The sequence below is a fragment of the Pan paniscus genome, chromosome 7 (genome assembly GCF_029289425.2).
Source record: "Pan paniscus chromosome 7, NHGRI_mPanPan1-v2.0_pri, whole genome shotgun sequence".
Taxonomy (NCBI): domain Eukaryota; kingdom Metazoa; phylum Chordata; class Mammalia; order Primates; family Hominidae; genus Pan; species Pan paniscus.
Genome location: NC_073256.2, coordinates 84,235,018 through 84,258,650, shown reverse-complemented (window position 1 = coordinate 84,258,650; position 23,633 = coordinate 84,235,018). Strand labels below are relative to the sequence as shown.

The following is a 23,633-nucleotide window of genomic DNA, read 5'->3' as shown; positions in this document are numbered from 1 at the left end:
GACTCACCCATAGCCATAGGGAAGAGCAGAAAACCTGAGCACAGATAAGCCAGGTGCACAGAGAGTCTGCTGGAGGAAACTTATGGAGGTTTTCTTTATGACTGCAGCTATTTTCTCTTTGAAACGGGAAACAGAGTCATTAGTTAAGAATAAGGATGATGGGGAAAAGTGTTGGAGATTGGGGGAGAGCAGGAAAAATGTGAAGTCATCATTGAGGAGAGTGAATATGTGAATGGCAGAGGCAGGTGCAGCTGCATCGCCGGGTAGCACCAGTGTGCCCCTGGAGTTTGGTGGTCGTGAATTCAGTGACACTGGCCAGTGCGGCCATGTGTCCTTCTCTAGCCTAGGTTGGTTCAGCCACAGAATAGGGAAACAATTAGATGTAAACATGGTAGAGTTTTTCCAGGAGAGTAAAACAGGAAAAGAGGAGCAGAAGACTTGAGGGCATATCCAAGGGACAAATTACCATGATGGGGCAGAGATAAACCTGACTAAGGAGAAAAATTAAGAACAAGGTGGGTGAGAAACAAGAAAACTTTGGCAGTCTCAGTGTTTTTGGGGTCCCAGTTAAAGCTGAGTGTCAGAGGCAATAAACTAGAAAGACGACAGGTGGTAGTCAGAAAGTGAGATGCCTGAAATTGACATCATGGATTTGCAGATAATGAGAATGAGAAGGTCTAGGATATGACAGAGGGAGTGATAGGGAGGTAGGGTGGAATTCAAGATACATGGCGAAGAGTAGGTAAAGAAAGTGAGAGGCCAGGTTTGGGGAAGGATCACCGATGATGTTGACGCTGACTTAACCAATGCAGCAAAGCTACTGGGGAGAGTTACAGGAGCCGGACATTTGAATGTTCAGAGAAAGGGGAATGGCTGGCAGTTAGCAAATTACTGCTAGAAGATGGTGTGGGAAATTAACACACTGGGAAATTCAGAACAAGATGCAGAACTGGGGATTGTTTCAGGGAGGAGACAGCAAGATCTGGAAGCAGCAGATGATAAAGGATGACACCACCCTCTTCTCCAGCCCCACAGCCTGTGGATCCTACAACCATTAAGAAAAAATAGCTGCCTGCTGCAGGGATGCAGGAGTGTTCATACAGATGGTGTTGAGTGAGATCAGAACAAGAGGGGTTTTTCTAAGAGCACTTAGGGTTCTGAGGCCCCTCTTTCCCAGATTTGAACCTAAAGCTTAATAACAGGATTCTTAGAACAGCTTTCTGAAGAGAGACTGTAGAGCAAAGGATTTAAATGCACAGAATTTGAAGCAAGGCAGCCTAGCTCAGTGACCTAACGGCTATCAATCTTGGGATGGGGATGTAGCCACTCTGGGACTTAGTTTCCTCATTTATTTTTTATTTTTTATTTTTTTGAGACGGACTCTTGCTCTGTCACCCAGCCTGGAGTGCAGTGGCACAATCTCAGCTCACTGCAAGCTCCACCTCCCGGGTTCACGCCATTCTCCTGCCTCAGCCTCCTGAGTAGCTGGGACTACAGGCGCCCACCACCACACCCGGCTAATTTTTTGTATTTTTAGTAGAGACGGGGTTTCACCGTGTTAGCCAGGATGGTTTCGACCTCCTGACCTCGTGATCCGCCTGCCTTGGCCTCCCAAAGCGCTTACAGGCATGAGCCAGTGCGCCGGTCCTCTCATTTCTGAATAATAGTGTTTTCATAAGGATGAAATGGGTTAAAATATGCAAAGCACATAGAGCAGCCTCTAAGTGGTAATTAATATCATTATGTGTTCAAAGAACACAAGGGGGGCATCCTGGATATGTGAACGCCTCCTCTTGAGCCATAATATCCCACATCAAGAGAAAGTGTACAAAAAGAGGCCTGATGAGAAAGACTAGCAGTTAATATTTCAATTTGGTGTTCATATACTCAAGGAATCCATTTTGCTTTGGTTTAAAAGAGTGATTTCTAAACCAGGATCAAATGGAAAGGAACAGTTTAAAGAGGTCACCCCACAGAACCTCCCCTGTGGGCCTGCCTGAGCAGGTGGAGCCTCCTGAGCCTTCATTCTGACCACTGGCCCTCCTCCTCCTGACTCCTGTCTCACTCGTGGGCCTGAGCTTGCTCCGTTTAGTTCCACGCTTTCTTTCTGAGCATAGGTTGGTAAACATTTAGTTTGATCTGATTCCATGCGTTCTTTTTGGTGAAAAATTGGATGATTTCTTGGACTATCTCCTAAGCTTGTTGAGTTCACCCTCACAGTCTTGTAGGCTGAACCTGTGTCCTTTTTTTTTTTTTTTTTTTTTTGACTCCAGTCATTAATTAAAGGGTGCCCTTTGCACTAAGGCCTTGGAAGTTGAAGAGGTCATGAAAAGTTTCACACTCAATTGTTGCATATAGATTTTTATGCATTAAGAGCTATTTTTAAGAATATATAAATATGATGTTTTAGAATCAGTTTAGCAGACACTTAAGTGCTTGTCATATACCTAGTACTGTGTGAACTGAGCAGAAATAAAACTTTTTAAAAATCATTCTCCTCCACTTTTAAGCAATTCTTTGATTCTAGGATTTTTTGTCATGTCAGTCTTATCTAGTATCTAGCACATTACCTGGTATTAACATAAGCAAATGAATACTAAATAAATAAAAAGAAAACTTTCAACCTGTCCAAATGATTTCATCAATGATCTGAAATTAAATGTATGCTCTTTTGGCTTTAAAAAGAAATGTATCTTAAACAGGCATGGTGGCTCATACCTGTAATCCCAGCACTTTGGGGCCAAGATGGGTGGATTGCTTGAATCCAGGAATACAAGACCTGCCTGGGCAACATAGTGAAACCCCATCTCTACAAAAAATTTAAAAGAAATTAGCTGGGCATGGTGGGGCACACCTGTAGTCCCAGCTTCTCAGGAGGCTAAGGTGGGAGGCTCACTTGAACTGGGAGGGAGAGTCTGCAGTGAGCCAAGATAACACCACTGCACTCCAGCCTGGGTGACAGAGTGAGACTCTGTCTCAAAAAAAAAAGAAAGAAAGAAATTTGTCTCTTTCAGCTGCCATCTTTCCATGCTGCCACAATGGTGCACATGAATGTCTTGGTTGATATTCTCAGGAGCATCCACAATGCTAAAAAGAGAGATAAACACCAGGTTCTTATCAAGCCATGCTCCAGAGTTATCATCCTGTTTCTCACTGTGATGATGAAGCATGGCTACACTGGTGAATCTGAAATCATTGATGATCACAGAGCTGGGAAGATTGTTGTGAACCTCACAGGCAGGCTAAACAAATATGGAGTGATCAGCCCCAGGTTTCATGTGCAACTCAAAGATCTAGAAAAATGGCAGCATAATCTGCTCCCATCTGACCAGTTCGGTTTCATTGTACTGACAACCTCAGCTGGCATCATGGACCACAAAGAAGTAAGACGAAGACACACAGGAGGGAAAATCCTGGGATTCTTTTTCTAGGGATGTAATACATACTTACAAATAAAATGCCTCAGAGGGAAACCAAAAAGAAATTTGTTTTGGATTGAACTTGTACTAAAAAAGAAATTAAGAAATTTATAAGTTATGAGGTATAATTTTTGTGTGTTTTAGATATTTCAAGGCTTCTGTTCTTTGATTTCTTGGGCAGATTACATATTAACCAATTACAATTATTTATGCTTAAAATTTCCATGTTAGATTATTTCTAAATTACTAAATTTGATTTATTTTCCATCATACTTATCACTACTTGATTTTATGGCATATATTTGTATATTCACTTGTTTACTGCTTGTCTCTTTCTGCCAATAGAAAAAATTCTAAGAGGAAGGGGACCATTTCCAGGTTTTATTCACAGGTATGTTAGAAGCAATTATGAGCTTTAATGGAAAGAAAACTTCCTAATGGGAAGTGAATTTAGCTTTTATTTTAATATTTCATACACATTTCTAAATTATAAAATTTTCTCTTTATTTTGTGACCTATTTTCAATCTAACAACAGTGTTCACTTAAGAAATAAAGCCAATTCACCAGATCTACAGTATTTATGGATATTATTTTTGTTTTAATAAGGTGATTCAGCTTTAGAGGAACTTCATTAGGCTTCAAGGCTTAATGAGCGTATTTACAAATTCACATTACAATTTAATAAGTAATTTTAGAAAATCCATTACTCAGCTATTGCAAAGTTTAATTAAAATGGCTTAAAATAAGATTATATAGGCTTATTAAATTCAATTTTTGTTTACATTTATATTATAAATGTGGGATTATTTTTAATAACTCTAAATGTGCAATGAATGTATATGTTTTCCCACTAAATAGCTAGGCAAGTCATAGCAATTGATACCAATTGGTAGGATTTGACACTCACAGAAAGACTTCAATCATTTCCCAACACATTCACCTCTCTGTTCGGTGAATTCCTCCCACTTTTCTTACTCAAACGCTTTAATTTCTTTCTTAAGCACTCTTAATTCTGAACTGCTTTGAGAATCTAAGAAGGATGTGGCAGGACTCCATGTTAGTATCTCTTGTCTTAGTCTGCTAGTTTCCATTTATCACCCTCACAGTTTCTTTTCTAACCAGCACTTAATGCTTCAGGTGTCATTTGTATCAAGCTATTTGTAACATACTTGTTAACCTCTTCATACAATGTCATATTTGGGGAACCTACGGAAAGAAGATCACATACAGTACATCATTAAAAAAGGGGGTAAGCTTCTACGCATAAGACTCTCAAGGTTTATTATGTCATTTATTTAATTCCCTCTAATCTAATGGTGAAACTCTAGCCTATCATGTATCTATTATTCTGCATGAAAAGGAAAGCTGGCTATGTAACAAAGATGGAGTGTTGTAGTAGCCATTTGAGTAAGACTTAATGCACAATAGAGAAAAATTGAGATAGGAAAGGCTGCAAGAAATAAAGGTAAGACTATAAATGGTTCTTCTCGTCAATAAGCTTTATTTAGCAGATGCCTAGCGTCAGCCTGTGCCTTTGTCACTCATGTAACAGATGTCAAATGACAACAAAAATGTGCCAGCCCCAGTGGAGAGGGTGAGGTGAAAAATGGATGGAGTCATGCTTGAAAATTAAGTTTTCTCTTTCAGGAGTCTAGCATATGATTTTGTCAGTTGGTCATTAAAGTATAGTACAGGTTCATTTCTATTTAAGGGTAAAAGCTAATACTATAGTTACGGACTCTGGAGCCATTAAAAAATTTTCTCCAACCCTTTCTGCTTGATCCACATCAAATCTAATGCTGTGTGAGTTGCTGGTATAAAATCAAAAATCCTATTTTGTATTAGAAGATGGAGAAAATATAGTTTCTAGCCCATGGTTTACTGCTGTTCCTGAAATTTAATTCAGATATGCATGTATTCTTTCTACTCTAATGGGGGCACCTGGGCAGAATTTCACCAGCTCTTTCTTGTCACAGTGTAATACCTCAATTTATAATTTAAAGACAGAGCAAAATAAAGCTGAAAAAAATTAAGACAAACATTTAAGAGACAGGTTCATGGACTGAGTTTTCTAGATAAGGGAGTCCGCTAGGATTAGAGAAAAGGTTCTCCCTTATTGAGTATTCAGGCGGGAATAAGAGCTCACTGAAGCTAGGAAGAAAATAGACTCACTGACACTTGAGATAAATAGTTCTGATTATCATTATGACTAAATGAAAGTACAATGAAAGTTGACATTTCTCTATTTCACATTTAAGAACTAAAGATCTACCAATGAATAAAGATAAAAGTCTAGTAGGTTTTATAAGCCTGGTATTAAAAAAATTACCCTCATTGACAGATGAAATTGATCTGGCATTTCACAAAGAAGGTAAATGGATCTTTACAAATGGTTTTCCTCTCCTCACACAGGACACTTCAACTATTTAAATAATTTAAAAGTTATTTCTCATGGAAATAGAATCAATTTTCTATAGGCCTGAAGCACATTAATGAGTATTCTGAATTTCCTTCCGTCCAGCCAAGTGATAAGTCACTGCAAAGAACCCCTGAAAGCTATTACATTGTAGAAAATACAATTTTCTCCTTGAGAAAGAATAGTTATTGGTTGCTGCTAAATTTAACATAGAAAATGCCAAGTTACTGTGGCTATGCTATGCACAGGAAAAACTCTTCTGTGACGGGCAGCTGGTAACACTCACAGAAAGCTTAAACTCCTGTCACATTTCCATTCATGAATATTTGTTTTTGCAATCTTGTCTAAGCCATGCCTCCCATGGTATTTTTCACCCCAGATACTTTGCAGAAATTTTCATTTTTGTTTTGAGTTTTACTCATTGCAACTGGTATTACAAAAAAAAATTACTCTGAATATAGTTTTTCCAATAAATAAGATCTGGACATTTCAACATTAATTCACTATTATCAGCACATGGGCACGTAAAGTAAATCTCCTGCCACCATTTTGAGCATTAGGGGTCTGAGTAAAATCAAAGTATGGACTTTCACATTTACAAATAATAGCAGTTTCAAAAATTAAACAAAGAATATATACGTTAATAAATATATTCAATCATAGTTATCAACTCTAAAATGGTTCTAACTAAGGCTTCTCTCTCTTTATGGTCAATATTAACTTTGCCTCCTATGGTCTATTATACATTTAATAATTTTATTATCCCTGATGATTAACAATATCTTTCTGGTACATCAGAAGTCCCTCCTCTCCAATTCTTAACAGCCAGTCACTCTCTGTCCAATATTATAGTAGGTCTTGACTGGCAGCATATCTTGAAATTAATTCTCTATTTGGTTTTAGTAGCAAAGATATGGTGATCTAGATTTGAAGAAAAGAAATCAACACCAAAACTCCAAAGCAGGTCTGAAACTCTCATTTTAAGAGACAGCAATTGATGTTTTTATCCTATGTATAGACTAACATAATTTTCTATAAAAAATTACTAAAACGGATTTCATAAAAACCATGAACTTGGGTTTATTTTCCCTTTACCTTTTAATGACTAGTAATATAGAATCTCAGCAGACAGCTCATCTCACCTTCCTGCAGGGCTAGAGCCACTATCTTCACTTTCCCATTGGTCATTTTTGCTTCTTGGAATTGGAGGCTGTAGCATTTCAGCGGCTAGGGGATCAGCATCATTTTCTTCTCTACCAATCCATTCTCCAATCACACGGGGCCTCAGAAGAGAAGAATTAAATGTCACTGTTTCCTGAAGAGAAGAAAAGAATATGCTGTCTTAGATGGCTTTTTCTTATTAACAGGACAACAGGGAAATAAAGTTGCCTAGATATTTGACTGTAAAATGCTTTTTGTCTTTCTGAATTGATACAAAACTTCAGTTTCCTCCAACTCTACTAGATAGCTTGTTCTAGTGATTTATGCTAATTCCTAAGGTCACTGTGATAAAGGACCCAGGAATGAAATCTTTGCTTTGAATTTGGAAGGCTGCAAGTGTGCTCTCAGGAAAGAGGTGTGGGTTGAGCATTCAAGGCAGAAGGAAGAGTGTGCTGTAAACAGGGCGGCCCACATAGGGAGAGAGCTTGGTGTCACTGCTGGGAAATAGTAAATAATTGCCCAGGTAGAAACTGGGTTGGGGTCAGGGGATAGGGACAAGAAGAGATAGGGCTCGAAGGGTGTATTGCCTCCAACTGCAAAGCATTTTAGACATTTCAGGATCCAGTAGAAATTCGAAACACAGCAATAACAATGGCAGATATGTTATGCTAATTCAACTAATGTTAGTAATCTGTTTTCATGGACTCGGATATGATACAGCTATTAAAATACTACTGTAGTAGAATACTGAATACATGTATTGCTAGGGATTTTTTGTTATGTGAAAAAAGGGCAAGTTAAAAAGCAATACTTATAGTATAATCTAGTTTTTGTTCAAAAAATTCATATGAGTGTATATCCGTTTCTTGTTCACTAATTCATTCATTTCTTCACTCTCTAATATTTATTAAGACTTGCTACAGGCAAAGAACTGCTTGATATGCTGAGGAAAACAATGGTAAAATAAGATCAAAATTTAATAGTGCCTTTATCTGAATGAAGGAACTACAGGTAATTTTAGTTTCTTCTTTTTGCACTGCAACATCATTTCTATATTCTACAGTAAATACGTAATGAGAAAAATATATTTTTAATGCCTCTTCAGCTGAAAAATATAAGCCTTGCTTAAATATGTTTAGTGATAAATTTTACTATTACAATAGTCTTGAACAATTATTTAAAAATTCAGAAGGTGGGCTGGGCGCGGTGGCTCACGCCTGTAAGCCCAGCACTTTGGGAGGCTGAGGTGTGCGGATAACGAGGTCAGGAGATCAAGACCATCCTGGCTAACAAGGTGAAACCCCGTCTCTACTAAAAATAAAAATTAAAAAAAAAAATTAGCCGGGCATGGTGGCGGGCACCTGTAGTCCCAGCTACTCGGGAGGCCGAGGCAGGAGAATGGCGTGAACCTGGGAGGTGGAGCTTGCAGTGAGCCGAGATCGTGCCACTGCACACCAGCCTGGGCGACAGAGCAAGACTCCGTCTTAAAAATAAAAATAAAATTAAAAAAAAAAACAATAAAAATTCAGATGGTGTTCTGAGTCTTCAGACTTCACAACATATTCTACATTTCAGTACAGAATATAATACAATATAATCTTACAGTACATACAATATAATATATAATCAACATACAAATATAATACCAAAAGCAACACATGAAATATGATTTAGAATGTATTTGATGAGCATTTCTTCAAGTAATAGCAAGTGACAGAAAGGAACTAGATATCTTAATATTGATCCAGCCTACATGAAAATACAGCAGATACATTTTAGAACCAGTGTTTGTAAAACCTAGCAAGTAATATGAACTCTTTCTATACTTATATTCCTCACATCAGAAAATTAAAGCACTACAATGGATTTCAGCTGTAAAATAATGCAATCAAATGAATGTTTTCAAATAATCAGAAGGGCATATGCATCTGCCACAATTTAATATTATTTGAAGAACAGAAATTAAAATTAACAATACTGTTCAATTTTAAATCTGTATTTACTTTTAAAAGCAGATGACTGTGAAGACATGTTTTTGAATTTAAAAATCTATAAACATATTTACAACTTCAGAATACTTTTCCATCTGTGAGACTTTACAATGTTACTTATTCCTCGAATTTCATTTTCTCCAACTATAAAATGGGGATGATAAGAATTGTAAAGCCTATTGTATCAAATGAATTAGTAAATAACATAGTTAAACCATAAAATTCTTCCCCCCCACCCCCAGGTGAAAGACCATTTTTTAAAAAATTTGTTTTGCTTTAATTTTCAAACCCTCAGGACTAATATTTTCATAAAATACCATGAAAATCAATAATCATAAACAACAATCTTTACAAAACAAAGTCATATAAAATATAAGCCAAGGGTTTTAAATCTGTTTTCATTCAACAAATATCAGATTGCTATAAAATTCACTAAATACTCTCAATTTCTATACTTCTTTTATTGGAGAATAACAAAAACAATTTAACTGGCTCTGCTTTGCAGGCTTTTAAAATAGAATTGCTGTGTGTCACTGTGTCTTAAATGTTGTGCGTGGATGTATTCTTAGTGAGCTATGAGGTCTCTGAGAAAAAACTATTATATATACACACATATGTATACGAAATTTGTATTTTAATTTTCATAACTTTCCAAAAGTAATACAGGTGTGTTCTGCATCTCCTGACTGACCAGAAAGTAGAGTTGCATGATGTAAGTGCCCAAGTTTGTGTTTATGTTTACAATTAAGTTGACAATGAGCACTATTACTTTAAATGTCAAGGTCTCATACATAAAGACCAAAGGAAGCTAAAGAATCTGATACTTCGAACAGTCACTTCTATTAAATGGGAAAGCTAAGCCTTAGATCTGTGTCTTTTAATTCTTACTTTAATACTCTTGATCGTAGTTTTACAATATATTTTTCATTTTGAAGCACATTTTATCATCGTACAATGTATAAGAAAAGAATAAAACCAGACCCTTGATTGCCACTGTTCTTTCAATCACAATTTATGTAACATATTCCCCTGTATCTACCACTTTTTTTTGCATATTTGTCTTTTTTTTTTTTTTTTGAGTCTTGCTCTGTCGCCAGGCTGGAGTGTAGTGGCACCATCTCAGCTCACTGCAACCTCCACCTCCCGGGTTCAAGCAATTCCCCTGCCTCAACCTCCCGAATAGCTGGGACTACAGGTGCACACCACCATGCCCAGCTAATTTTTGTAGTTTTAGTAGAGCTGGGCTTTCACCATGTTGGCCAGGATGGTCTCGATCTCTTGACCTTGTGATCCACGCACTTTGGCCTCCCAAAGTGCTGGGATTACATTCATGAACCACCGCACCTGGCCACAAATTTTAAGGCTAAATCAAAAGCCAACAACAGAATGTTCATAAAATCTACCTTGGACTATGAGTTTGGAGAGTTGGCATCTTTTTCTGGCTTGATATACTAGAGGCTGTCTGTTATTTAGGGCCCTAAAGGGAGGGTCAGAGGAAGCACATTAAATGTATTAAGTCTATGATCCATATTCTAAAGGTTTTTCATTGCTATTCTGTTTATTTTGAGGGAAGAGATACAAACATGTAAAGCACAAAATAAGATTATATATAAATTTATATATATATAAATGGCCCCACATGTGTGTTTTGTAATTAAATATACTAGTTCAGAGAAGAGGAAGCTGAAGCTCAACATGGACTGGATTCAGCAGTGGTAGTCTCACCAAAGGACATGACCAAACTTCAGTATAAATTGTGCCTTCTTCCTTTTTTAAATTTTGAATTCAGGAGGTGCACGTGTAGGGTTGTTTCATGGGTATATTGGGTGATGCTGAGGTTTGGGATACAGATAAACCATAAAATTGTGTGTATAAGCCAGATAAAATTATTTAAGAGTGTGAACTGTATTCAAGTCATTTCTATATATTTGATGTATCACTGTGGAATGGACAAATTGAGTAAGAATAGATACATGGTAGTCAATAAGGGCAGAGAAACAGAACAGGGAATTGACAGTGCAGATTTTCATCCTATAAAGTTTCATTTTATAGATGTTATATTTAAAAGGTTGAATAATTAATTCAATGTTATTAATCTCATTTACATATGGGGCAGAATTGGGCTTGGAGATTTGTCTAGCTATAGGCTCAAAGTAGATGGGACTTGAAACAAAGAAATGAACAAAGAAATTGACCACTGGAACAACAGAAATAGATGAGTTTAGGCACTGTAAGCCAAAGAGTGAAAAAGGTTTTAGAGTTGGGTATGATCAGAAAGTGGAGAGCAGTAGAGAATCAGAACTAACTCCCTGGTTGCTTACTAGGAAATCAAATGCAATGGTAGATGTATTGCTATTGAAAAGTAGAGCACAGAGAGAGAATAAACGGTGTGATATTCAGGATGTTTAACTCCACCTGGTGTAGAAATTTAGTGAGAAATAGTTGACAAGCAAAGCAATACTAAGAGCTGCAAACAGAGTCAGAGGAGTTAGGAAGTGAATATTTTACAGGTGAAAAATGGGGCTCTACTATATTTTTCTAAATTCACAAAGCTCTTTATATTCCTCCCATTCTAGTGTTGATGAAAAATGGAAGCAAAGAGCACTTTCTCCTTTTAAAAATGTATATATCTCTGAAAAATTTTGAATATAGCCTTTTTACACATAGTAGATCAAAGTAGCAGAGTTTTGGTTATATTACTTATATTTGATTAAGCTAAGTAAACATTCTTCCATAGATCTTTATGAAAGGGTTTTAGTGAAGAGAGCAGTTCTAAACACTTCATATAACATAACACAGCAATCCATGGCAAAAGTAATTTAAAAATGTAAATGAATTAAAAATTATTTTGAAAATATTTTAAATACATGGGTAAAAAAACATTTAAAATTTCAGAGATAAACTTTTAAAATCCTAATTATTCTTTAGTAATGTAAAAATACATGTTCCTTTGCCCTTTCAAGTATAGAGGTCCCTAGGTTTTGACATTCTTACGCAAGTCAGCATAACTTTAATAAGAAAAGCAGGCAGGGTGTGGTGGCTCACACCTGTAATCCCAGCACTTTGGAAGGCCAAAGTGGGCAGATGACAAGGTCAGGAGTTCGAGACCAGCCTGACCAACATTGTGAAACCCCATCTCTACTAAAAATAAAAAAAATTAGCTGGGCGTGGTGGCACTCGCCTATAATCTCAGCTACTCGGGAGGCAGATGCAGGAGAATCACTTGAATCTGGGAGGAGGAGGTTGCAATGAGCCAAGATCATGCCACTGCACTCCAGCCTGGGTGACAAAGAGACTCCATCTCAAATAAATAAAACATAAATAAATAAATAGCATTCCCAGTCAAAAATTCTCTCAAAGCTTACAAATTTCTGCAGTATGGCTTATCAGCAAGAAGCTCACCTATCCAGGAAATAGTTACCTTGTCCTAGGCTCTCTGTCCAAGAAGTCTGCTTTCAGTGGTTATTCCAAGAGTTCAACTACTATGACCACTGGTTCTCAAGCACAGCACTTGATTATACTCCAAGTTATGTGACTCTATTTCCTCTTGTTAATAAAACTGGATGTTTATGGAAGGCTGAGATCATATCTTAAACTCCTTTGCTCCCCTCATAATAAATAGCATAATTCTGATTTCATGAAAATAAACACGAAAAGATGTGTTGAACGAATTTTTAAAATCCTCAAGAATGAAAAACAGTGCATATGCAGTGAATTACGAAGTATCTCTACGTCTAACCAAAATCATGTAAATGATTCCCAGACAACACTGATTAATGTGCTTTTTAAGCCATATAAGAAGAATGTCTACAAGATGGTCATTTTTTTTAAATGAAATATTTCTTATAAACTCTTAAGGTTTGGATAAATTATTTTGATCCTGCTATTTCAAAAAAGGAAGTTTTTGGAACACAATTCTGTTACACAAACACATTAGATGTTTGGAATAGATAATAAACATCTGTACACATTGATCTATACACATCAATATACACATTGAATTCAAGTTAGGGATTAAAGATAGTAATGTAAGCAGACTGTTAGCTTTTTTCCCACTAGCTCTTATTCATTGTAATAATTAGTGTGAACTCATTCATACATAGTACAATTTGTGTGTACTGGCTGAAGGCCAGTACATCACATCAGCTGTTGAAAAGAGTATTCAAAGAATTTTTAATCTTTAATGATATTTACTTAACAGAATACATTCTTCCCAAAAACTTTATATTACATTCAGTGAAAAACCTGGAACCATCTGTGTCTTACTAGTCAATATGTTAAAACTGTAATATGAATAATGTAAAAGGAGAAAATTGCTTTTATTTTACTCAGAACATATTAATGAGATGATTGTGGCTCTCGAGTTTTGTTACTAAGTTTCAACTTTGTTTGCATATACTTTTCACAATATCAATTATAAATGGAGTGCAAGGACATAAGATCATTTGGGTTTACACTGTTTTAAGATGGTTAACGTTGGAAAGTTTATGAAACACAGGCCAATCTTGCTGATTTGTATCTACCCACACTTAAGTGGTGAAGATGAGAAATTATCTTCTATAAAAAAAAAAAAGAGAAATTATCTTCTATATCTCATAGCATGTAATTTACATAGAGCAGCTGGAGAAAGAAGGAAAAAAGGGAGGGCTGTAGGCATTACAGGAAAAAGACAAAAAAAAAAAAAAACTAAATAAGTGAGGTCAGATCTCAGAACTCAGGTTCTATTCCTACATTGTTTAGAAAGGCTTCCCAAATAATTAAACTACTTTTTGAAAATCGTATGACTGACAAAAATTGTATATATTTAACGTGTACAATGTGATTTTTTAAATGTACATATATAGCATGAAATGATTACAATAATCTAGCTAATTAAAATAATTAAACTACTTTTTATCATGTGCACTTAGTATATTGAACATGTATACACTATTCAATTGTTTCAATGCCAGCTTTCTCATTCTGACTCATATCTGTTCCATTCCCCCCTGTTCATTTTGTTTGCTGATTCCCATAATCTCTTCCTTAAAATTATCTCCTACTATAAAATTGCACTCCCCTCCTTGATGGACTTCTATTTTCTTATATTTCTCTTATTGTGTTTCTGCCTGATCCACAAATACCCCAACTCCAACTATTTGGGTAACTGTTACACTGTTGAATGAAAATAAGACCCATTATAGAAAAAATTTTATGGACTACAAAAGCCCAGTCACAAAAGCCAGGTAGCCATGTCCTATAGGCTAGAAAAGCAAATTATACGCTATCTTAATAAATAATTTTAATAATTTTTGCACTGCTATTTCTCCTCATATTATGGGCTGGATATTCTGAAAATACTCACTCTTCAAAATATTTAATACTTCTAGCTGAAATGGAACAAGACATCATTTGAACGCAAAGCTTAGGAGAAAATAACTTGTGGGAAAAGAAGGGAAACCATCAGAAGGGAAATCCAAGTCCAGACTAAAAATGAGAGGGAGCTGATGCAAGCAGCTGCCCTGTACACGTTGACAGATCCCTGCTTGCCTGGAGCCTTTGCCTTGCATGATAATACCATTAGTGGGTGGTAGAATGATAGACTTAATGGCCCTGATTCTTCACCTTCCTGCATCTGAGACAGCCAGGTGGGAGGGTATCCTCAGAGAAATCCCAACCAGCCTGAGCACTGGGGTGGAGAAACAGAGGTTCAAAACATTTGCAGCAGGGAGGAGCCTGTCCCCTCCTCATCCTGTGTGGAACCTGGGATCTGAACTGTGAGGTGGGAAGCACTCTAGCAGGGACTCTGGCCTAGTGAGAGTCCCTGTTTCCACCTTTTACTCCTTTTTCACCCAATAAAACCATGTCTTACTCACCGTTCAAATTGTCTGCGAGCCTGAATTTTCATGGCTGTGGGACAAAGAACCTCATCTTTAACTGAACTAAGGAAAAGTCCTGCAACATTTTTGATGCCCAACATGGGGCTTGAGAAATGGTGAGTAAAATGGGGACTCAAAATCTCTTCCTGTTGCTTCTAAGCCTTTTCATCCTCAGACTTCTGAGGGTAGCGGAAACCATGCCCCCACCCCTTATCACTCCTGGGCTTTTTCATGGCCTTTTCCTTCCTTTTCTGGGACACACCGGCAAGCAGCAGCTCCCTGCCACTCCCAGCTCCCTGCCACTCCCTGCTCCCTGCTAGGGCTGGGATCACATGGCCCAAAGGTCCCACACAGCCAGCTGGCTGGTTCCCAGCCATGTGCTGCCACTGCGTTCCCCTTCCCTGGACAAGGGGTTCAGCTTCATTGGACAGTAATTAAGCATTTCTCCTGGTGGAGGAACCACTTGCCTAAGAATAAGAGGTTCTTCACCAGGCATATTTAAGCTGTTTGTTTTCTTCTTCTCCTTCTCTACCCCGTCAGCAGTTAACTTTTATTTTTTATTCCTTTTAGAAGACGTTTTTACTAGGCCAGGCCCCACAAGTATCACTGTTTATATTCTCTGCAAAGTTTTGATTGTGAAATCAAGCCTCTGTCTTGTTTTACATCCTGAGGGCATGGCTTGTAACTCCGGTGGCAAGGCTTTGTTTAGCAACCCTACCTTAGAGAATAAATTCCTTTCTGGTTTGACATCTGCAGGTACCCCTAGCCCTGTCTCTTCAAGGATCCCACCCAGCAACTAGGTTTTCTTCTTCCTGTCTGTGTCTGTACTGTGTATGATGTCTGTAATAAGAGCTCCTAATTAATTTGGCCTAAAGAAAGACAAGTGCTTGGATCAAGTGTTTTTTCAAGGGAAGCTAAAAGCCGTGGTACCTTTCAGTTCATGTGACTTTAATCTTTCAGAAATAAAAACAGTCTTAAAGGTTATTGGTAAAGTGCAGGGATCATTAAAATGTAATGTAGGTGAACTAAAATATGCAGGTCAAATGAAAGGTTTGCTAAGTGTTTTGAGGTTACAAACTGCTTTTTTGGTTTTGAAACTATTTGATGTGCCGGCTTCACAATTGGTAAGGCCTGGGGACGTATGGAACTAATCACGCCCTTAATTATGCTGGAGTCAAACCTTGGCTGCACTTAGCACGCAATTAAAGCAACTTACCAAGTTTTACCTTGAAGTGAGAAATTGCTAGGAGTTACAATTATAACATGTAATTGAGACTACTGGAAATAGATTTACATGCAAGGTGTGTAAGGACAGTAAAATTTGTTGTTGGTGGTTTTTTTTTTTTTTTGGTAAAAGGTTATAAGAAGGTATGGAAATGTAAATTTTTGCCTAGGGTTAAAGGACTGCTTTAAATTAGATAGGAAAAGCTAAAAGTTCAAACAAGTGGTGGAAGAATTCTGAAAATTAATCTTGCAGAAGAGGTTCTCTGTGTGAACATATTGACTAAATATGTTATATTTAGTTATAAAAGGTTATAAAAGGTTTTTACTTATTTAAAATTTCTGATTCATCATTTTGGCAAAATAAATAATTTATGATAATGTGGAATTCTATTTCATAATATCAGGTGTTTTAACTCTCGAACATATTTGACAGCCTTCCCCAAATCAAACTTCATTTTCAAAATTGTTTTCCCTGACACCTGGCTTTTTGAATGGTTCAAAGGGCCCCTGAAACATCCAGAAAGAAAGGTAAACAGGATTATTTAACATGTTTAGGTACACGGGATTGCCAAAATGATGTTCAATTCTTCTTTAGGTTATATTTTTGTGAATAATGCTAATGTATGTTCCAAAATTGTATGGGATTTCTAAAATTCTAATGTCTAAGTATATGCTATCAATCATAATTAACGTTGTTATGTTAAGTTATGGTAAACCACAAAGATAACCAAACTTCTTTGTCAGTTGTGTTTCTAACTGTAACTATCCTGGACATTTTGCTATTCACAGACAATTATTGTCTTGTTTTAATCCTTTTCAAAAGATGGTTGAGAATAAGCCATAGAAATTTAACAGGTGCTCCCAAATACAGGCTTCTGATAACTTTGAAGATTGTGACATTTGAATAAAGAAAAAAAACACTTCATAAAGAGCTAAAGTGTTCACAAATATCAAGCAAAACCAGAGTTAACTAAATGGACTAAAATCAGAAAGCTGAAGCAACCTTTTTGACTTTTGCTTGGAATATTGCTGATCCGTATTTTGTTTTTCAGAGTCAAGGAAGCTTATTTTGAATTATTTACAACCTTTAATAATTGAGTAAGTTATACTCTTACAAACAAAATTTGGAGCATGTTTGTTTCTCTCTGCCTGGTTCTTCTAGAATTTGGAAACTGTCCATGAGTATTCTTAACTTATGGCATTGTTAAATTTAGTGAACCCCAAGTTTCTCTTCAAAGAATCAGCATGTCAGTATGTTCAGCCCTCTTATTTTCTGTTCTCCATTTTAAAATTTAACTTCCTGGTTCTCTTCGCCCCTTGCCTCTAGTTTCAGTAAAAAACTTTCCTGCCAGTTCTAATCAGTAATTCACATCTGTTCCCCTGGTCATCTGCTTTGACCTGAGTCACCGCTGGTCACCTGCTCCATCCTGACTCATCCTGAGTCACCTGTTCTTTAACTGTCCTTCCCACCAAACTACTCACTGCCCCCACTCCAACTAGTACCCCTGCTCTCTTTAAAATAGCCAGTCGAAATTAGCTTAGACTGTGCAGCCCAACCCTAGTCAATAGGGGAATGACACAGCAGTAGGGGCTACTTGCATCAGGAATAAAAACCCCTTCTCCTCCCTTGTTCAGGTGTGCTCTCACCATTGCTCCATCCACGAGGCGCACCATTCTATAGAAGTAAAAATTGCCTTGCTGAGAAAATTAAATTTATGTTTGAGTGCTATTTCTTTGGCAGCACCAAAAAATTTATTTATAACAGCAATATAGTTGTTTGCATCAGTGCCATAAGAATCCATTTTTCTTTTGCAACAGGACACAATTGGAGAAAGTGGTTATTTTACCAAGGCTTTGACTGGAAGAGTATGCTTCCCTTTAAGGAGTCAATCTCAACTTGCAGACCCAATATAAGCCCACTGGGGAGACTGGCCTCATACCCTCATCTATGCAGTCCCTGTACAGGGTTCCTGACATATGGTCAGTTAAGAATGTCACTTTCTAACAGGCCGAGGAGATCCAAGTTTATCTTCAGACCTTAAGAGAAGAGGATCACACAACTCACAGGTTTTGGAGAATACCCAACCCATGGCTTGGATGGGTTTTAAAGGCCTTATCTGAGATTCCTTAGGGGGAGCAGAGTTACCTCAAGGCCAATCCAAAAGGCCTATGTAGAAATAATTATTCTTGCTGTACTTTATGCAAATAATCAGGCCAAGTATAAGATTAAAGTCTATTTTGCAAACAACTCGGTCCTATTATGCTTTTTTTTCTTAACATAAATGAGGACAGGAAAGACAGAAATCATGTTTCAAAACTTATCATACATTTGTCATTAAATTCTAAACTCACTAGTTGTTTTTCAGTTTTTGCCTACATTTTAGACTAACCCTGCTTGTTCCTGTGAGCCAACCAGCAATCTCTGGTGGCAGCTCCAAAAGAACAAGAGGAATAGCTAATGTAAAAACCTGGGTTAATATTCTAGTTCTGAGCAATTATCCTGCAAATCCTGCCAGGTGATGGGATAAATAGGATGCCCATCCCTCAGAGGTTTCCTTTTGGGAAAGTAAGACCAAGGGAGCTAACCAAAGCCAAGCACCATCCACCCAACTCCTACAAGCATAACTATAGTTACCAGTTTTCTGGGTCTATCATAAGACATCCTTTCCTCTCCCTTGGGGGAGGAGGACTCAGTTCTGCAATTTCACCTTGGTATTTGGCTTACGATAGGGAGTGCATGCAACTCCCCAAGGCACATTTTGTCCCAGACTCAATTCCAAGCTTTGGGTCAAAGCCCTAAGAAAAAAACTGAATTTACAGGATCCAGAGGCAGACAATGACAGATGTTAAAAGGCACAGCACAGGTGAGCATGACTGATTCCTGCCAATTAAGGCAAGCCCAAGCTTCCTGTTCCATGGATAAAGGCCACATTAGTATCCATGGCATAAATGAGTCCTAGGAAATTTGAGCCTACCGACAGCAGGGGAGATAGGATATATGTGGATAAAAGCAGATGATTCCACCCCCTCGGCCCCCTGCTTCATGGGTGCAAGTCACTTTGACACCCATGACAGCATCTGCCATGGTCTCCAGGATTCAGGCATGCAAGGATGAAAGAGGGAAAGAGGATGCTCTTCCTTCTCTCCCTCACTTACCCCAGGTATCTGCTAGGAAGAGAAGGGAACCAGGGATGCCTGTTCCCTCTTTCTAGATGGGTTAGCCATTCATCTTCAGTCTGTACCCCTTTCAAATGCATCCCAAATCCCTGGGACTCCTTTAAAAAATGCCTTCTTTTTTCTTTCTCCTCCGTGGTTCTCTCTTCACAAACAGGTAATTGTGTCTCTGTATATGAGACACACACCTCAGTGCATCCTCCAAACTGGGAGAACTTAATTTCCCAAGTCTTAAATTGGTTGGCTTAGGATTGAGCTCAGGGGAAGGGAACCCAGAAGCCCAACATGCCAGCAAAAGGATAAAGGTTTTTTTTTGCCAGAAGGGCTTTTGGCTTCCCTCTCCCTGCGCACACTGCTAAAAGGCCTTGGGATTTTTGAGCTGTCCTTAGCTCCCCTTGTTTTGCTTTGATACATGCTTTCTAATAACCCAGTTTGTCTGCTCTTGCCTTCAGGCAATCAAACTCCAAGCAGTCATGCAGCCAGAGCCTTTGACAAGGGCCCCTTCTGCTGGAACCCTTAGATTGGCCTCTGAGGGAGCTCTGACTGCCATTTTCCCCCAACACAGTGCCCCCTGTCAGCAGGAAGCAGTTAAGATTGGTCTTTATCCTTATCCTTATCCTTATTTTAACAGCAGTTAGATGTACTTCTTTAGAGGGGGGAATGAGACAGCCAGGTGGGAGAGGGGTCCCCAGAAAAACTCCAACTGACCTGAGCACTGGGGTGGAGACCCAGAAGTTCACAACATTTGCAGCAGGGAGGAACCTGGCTCCTCCTCTTCCTGTGTGGAAACTGCAATTCGAACTGAGAGGCAGGAAGCACTCTAGCAGGGACTCTGGCCTAGCGAGAGTCCCTGTTTCTCCCTTTTCTTCCTTTTTCACCCAATAAAACCCTGTCTTATTCACCATTCAAATTGTCTGCAAGTCTGAATTTTTGTCGCCATGGCTTCCAGATGCCTTGCATTTTTTGACTTGCTCTCTTGCATTTCTGTCATCGCCTTGAGAAAGCCACACCTATGCTTGTCCGCCAGTCTCAAAAGGCAGATGCAAAACATTTGGAACAGACTGAAGTCACTCTGGACAAGCCCAGGTTATATTCAACCGACAGCCAGCCAATCTCTGGACACATGAGAGGGCCCAACTGAGACCTGTTGAGCCCATCCAGCCAAGAGCCAGCCTAAATCAGCCAAACCCCAGGAAAGCAGGAGAAATATTTATTGTATTCGGCCACTGAGTTTTGGAGTAAATTAGTATGTAGCTATGGCTAAATGAGGTAGAAATTTATCCTAGAAGTAGAGTGTTGACTAATAAAAGCCCAAAATATATGCCATTGATTTTGGGATATAGTTGCAAGGGAGGCTATAAAAATGTAAGAAAATTATTATGAAAGTTTGGAAAAATGGAGACCAGTGTTATGTGCCATTAAAGTGTTTGGTAAAATGATCATCTATGATAACTTGGAAGATAGAAAGAGAACCTAAGAAATTTTCAAAATTGGGCAAGAAGGAAAAGTATTGCAAATATTATCCACTTGATTTTAGCTACATATGATGAATGTCTTCAATAAATAGATGAGCTTAGAAAATAACTGGCCAATTTGCAAGCAAAACTCAGAAAAAAACATTGAGTCTGGCTGAATTTCTTATCTCTGGTCTTTCCAGACAAATAGTTTAAGATTAATATATATCTTTGTGAAAATATTAAATTCACGGCCTTGCCAGAAAGATAAGGCCTTAGGGTAAAGAAGAGATCAAGGATGTAACTATAAGACCCTTTATTAAGACCTCTGAAAAAAACTGAAATGGTGCCTATTCAAGGTGTTTCACAACACCTAAATTACCAGTAATTAAATCTAGAAAAATAGACTTGTCTTAAAAATAATTATGGATATAGTTTTTCACATAAGAAGAGGAGAGGAATCAAACTATATAAAGGAAATCCATAAATTATTTGGGACAATTTGATTGACAAAAGCATCAGCCTGGAGTTAAAGGGGCTGAAACTGTTTCAGATATAAAAAGCCCTCTGGGCCCCCAGTTTTCTACAGTAAGTAAGTAAGCTGAGGAAGTTGCTCAAAGGCATCTTTTCCAGTGCCCTCTTAGAAGTGGCCAAAGAGGTTAACAAAAAGGAAAGAAACTTCCAGAGGGTAAAGCCAAGAGCTGCGGAGAACAATAAATGGAGACTCTCAGGGAATCCAGTTCCCATTCTCTGGGTGCAATTAAGGAATACCCCCACACTCCTGGGTAAAAAGATCTGATGACATTTGCCCAGCAAGATTTCAGAATTTCTATGAGCCAGTGGTTTGTATGAACCTCCCCTTTTCTAACGGTAGTGTTTAATCTGATTATCTCATGTCAGTCTTATCATCTAATGGAAACAAACAAATAAAAAACTGTCTTTTTTAATATAGAGAAATTAAGAGAATTCAGAGACAAGTAATAAACCAATGGGTTCAGCAAGTTTACTGGATTTAAGATAAAATTACAAAAATCATTTTTATTCCTATTTGCCAATAAATGTAACTTATAAAACAGATAGCAAATTTATAATAATAGCCAAAAATACAAGATGCCAAGGAATCAATTCAATAAAAATTTGCATGACTTTATTGTCAAATCTTGTAAAATTTAATGAAATGGAATTATGCTATATTCATAGGTAGGATGACTCAGAAAGGTGAAGATGTCAATTCTCCCATAACAGTCTAAAACACAATGTAACTCCAAACTCAATAGAATAACAGAAATAAGCAATTAGGCCAATGGAAGAAAACAGAGGGCTCAGAAACAATGTAAGTGGCAGAAAAAGCATGCATATCAATGGACAAATGACAAACTTCAAAAATGGCTCTAGAAAACTTATCATCCATGTGAGGAAAAACATATTCCAACTTCTCACCATATTAAAAAAGAGATGTGGTAGATTAAAGACCAAAATGTGAAAAACAAACTTCTAGAAGAAAAGAAAAAACAGTATTTTTATGACTCCAAGTAGGAAAGGATTTCTAAAACAAAGCATCAATACCACAAGTTAATGTTAAACATTTATATTAACAGAAGGCACTATTTAAAAAGTGATGACAATCCTCCAAATTAGGAAATAATTGAGACATGTATACTAACAAAGGTTGGCATCCAGGATCTATAACAAACTCACACAAACTCAAAGAAAAGAAATGAGCAATAAAAATGGGCAAAAAAAAAATCAGGCATTTAACTTTGTTGTTAAAAATTATGAAACTGCATAGCCAGATGCAGTGGCATGTGACTGTAGTCCCAGCTACTCAGGAGGCTGGGGCAGCATGATTGCTTAAACTCAGGAATTCAAGTCCAACTTGGGTAATATAGTGAGACCTCATCTCATAAAATAATTATAAAATTACTAATTAAATCTATGAGAAGCAATTTTCATTAAAATGTTGGATAACAGACAATGTTGGCCAGGATCAGGAGTTAAAAAAATTATGAACTGTTGGTGGGAGTATACATTGATACAATCTCTTTAGAGAGAAATTTTGCATTATCTACTAATAAAATGTACATGATGTAAATGCCATATTGCTGAGAAAGTCATCTTCTAATTTTGTATCTGAGTGTGTGTGTGCATGCACATGTGTGTGTGTGTGTAGTAACATAACAAAACCAAAAAAAAAAAAAAAACTCAAAGGGGATAAAGTTAAAATTCAGAATAGAGATGGAGTTGGCTACCATCCAATAGAGGCTGGTTTCACTGATGAGTTATTTTTAGCTATATGGTAGTTACCTAGGTGTTCATTATATTATTCTTTATATATTTTGATGCATGATACAGTCATAAAAACTTTTGAAAGTAAAAAATATATATTTGCTAGATTAATTGAATTCCAACTAGTTCAGTTTTTCAGTTTTGGTTCAGATATATTTTTATTCCTCAGTTAACTTCAATACCTCTCCCTTGCCTGATTCTCAGCCAGTCATGTTGCTCATTCTTTCAGTGAGAAAATGAAAGCAGTCAGAAGAGAATTTGTTCAACTTCTTACCACCAAACCCACCAGCTACTGGTATTCTTTGAGTGAATGAAAGAATGATACAAAATTCAAGTAATAATGATCTAATATTCAATAATACATTATCAACATAATTAGTCATTTTAAAATGTAAATAAAAACTACAATGAAATACTACTTCACTCTCATGAAGATGGCTATAATTTCAAATACAAACCATAACAAATGATGGCCAAGATGTGAAGAAATTGGAACCCTCCATACTTGCTGGTGGGAATGTAAAGTGGCACAACCCCTGTGAAAATCAATTTGGGGCTAGGCATGGTGGCTCACCATGCACTTTGGGAGGCCAAGGCAGGCAGATCACCTAAGGTCAAGAGTTCGAGACTAGCCTGACCAACATGGTGA

The 23,633-nt window shown here is 37.4% G+C and overlaps 2 protein-coding genes across 6 annotated transcripts in view; one reads left to right on the top strand and one right to left on the bottom strand.

Annotated features, from left to right (window-relative positions):
- C7H8orf34 (chromosome 7 C8orf34 homolog) overlaps nucleotides 1-23,633 on the bottom strand; it is a 485,474-nt gene that overhangs the window by 289,019 nt on the left and 172,822 nt on the right. For all 5 annotated transcript variants that reach the window (XM_034966203.4, XM_034966201.4, XM_034966200.4 and 2 more), the window contains one exon: nucleotides 6,979-7,151. In XM_034966203.4, the coding sequence (XP_034822094.3) occupies nucleotides 6,979-7,151 (173 nt within the window). The remainder of the gene's footprint in view (nucleotides 1-6,978; nucleotides 7,152-23,633) is intronic.
- Nucleotides 550-3,601, top strand: LOC103783798 (small ribosomal subunit protein uS8-like). The gene has a single exon (XM_034966204.3). It carries the CDS (start codon nucleotides 3,039-3,041, stop codon nucleotides 3,429-3,431), a length of 393 nt encoding a protein of 130 aa, XP_034822095.1. The 5' UTR covers nucleotides 550-3,038; the 3' UTR covers nucleotides 3,432-3,601.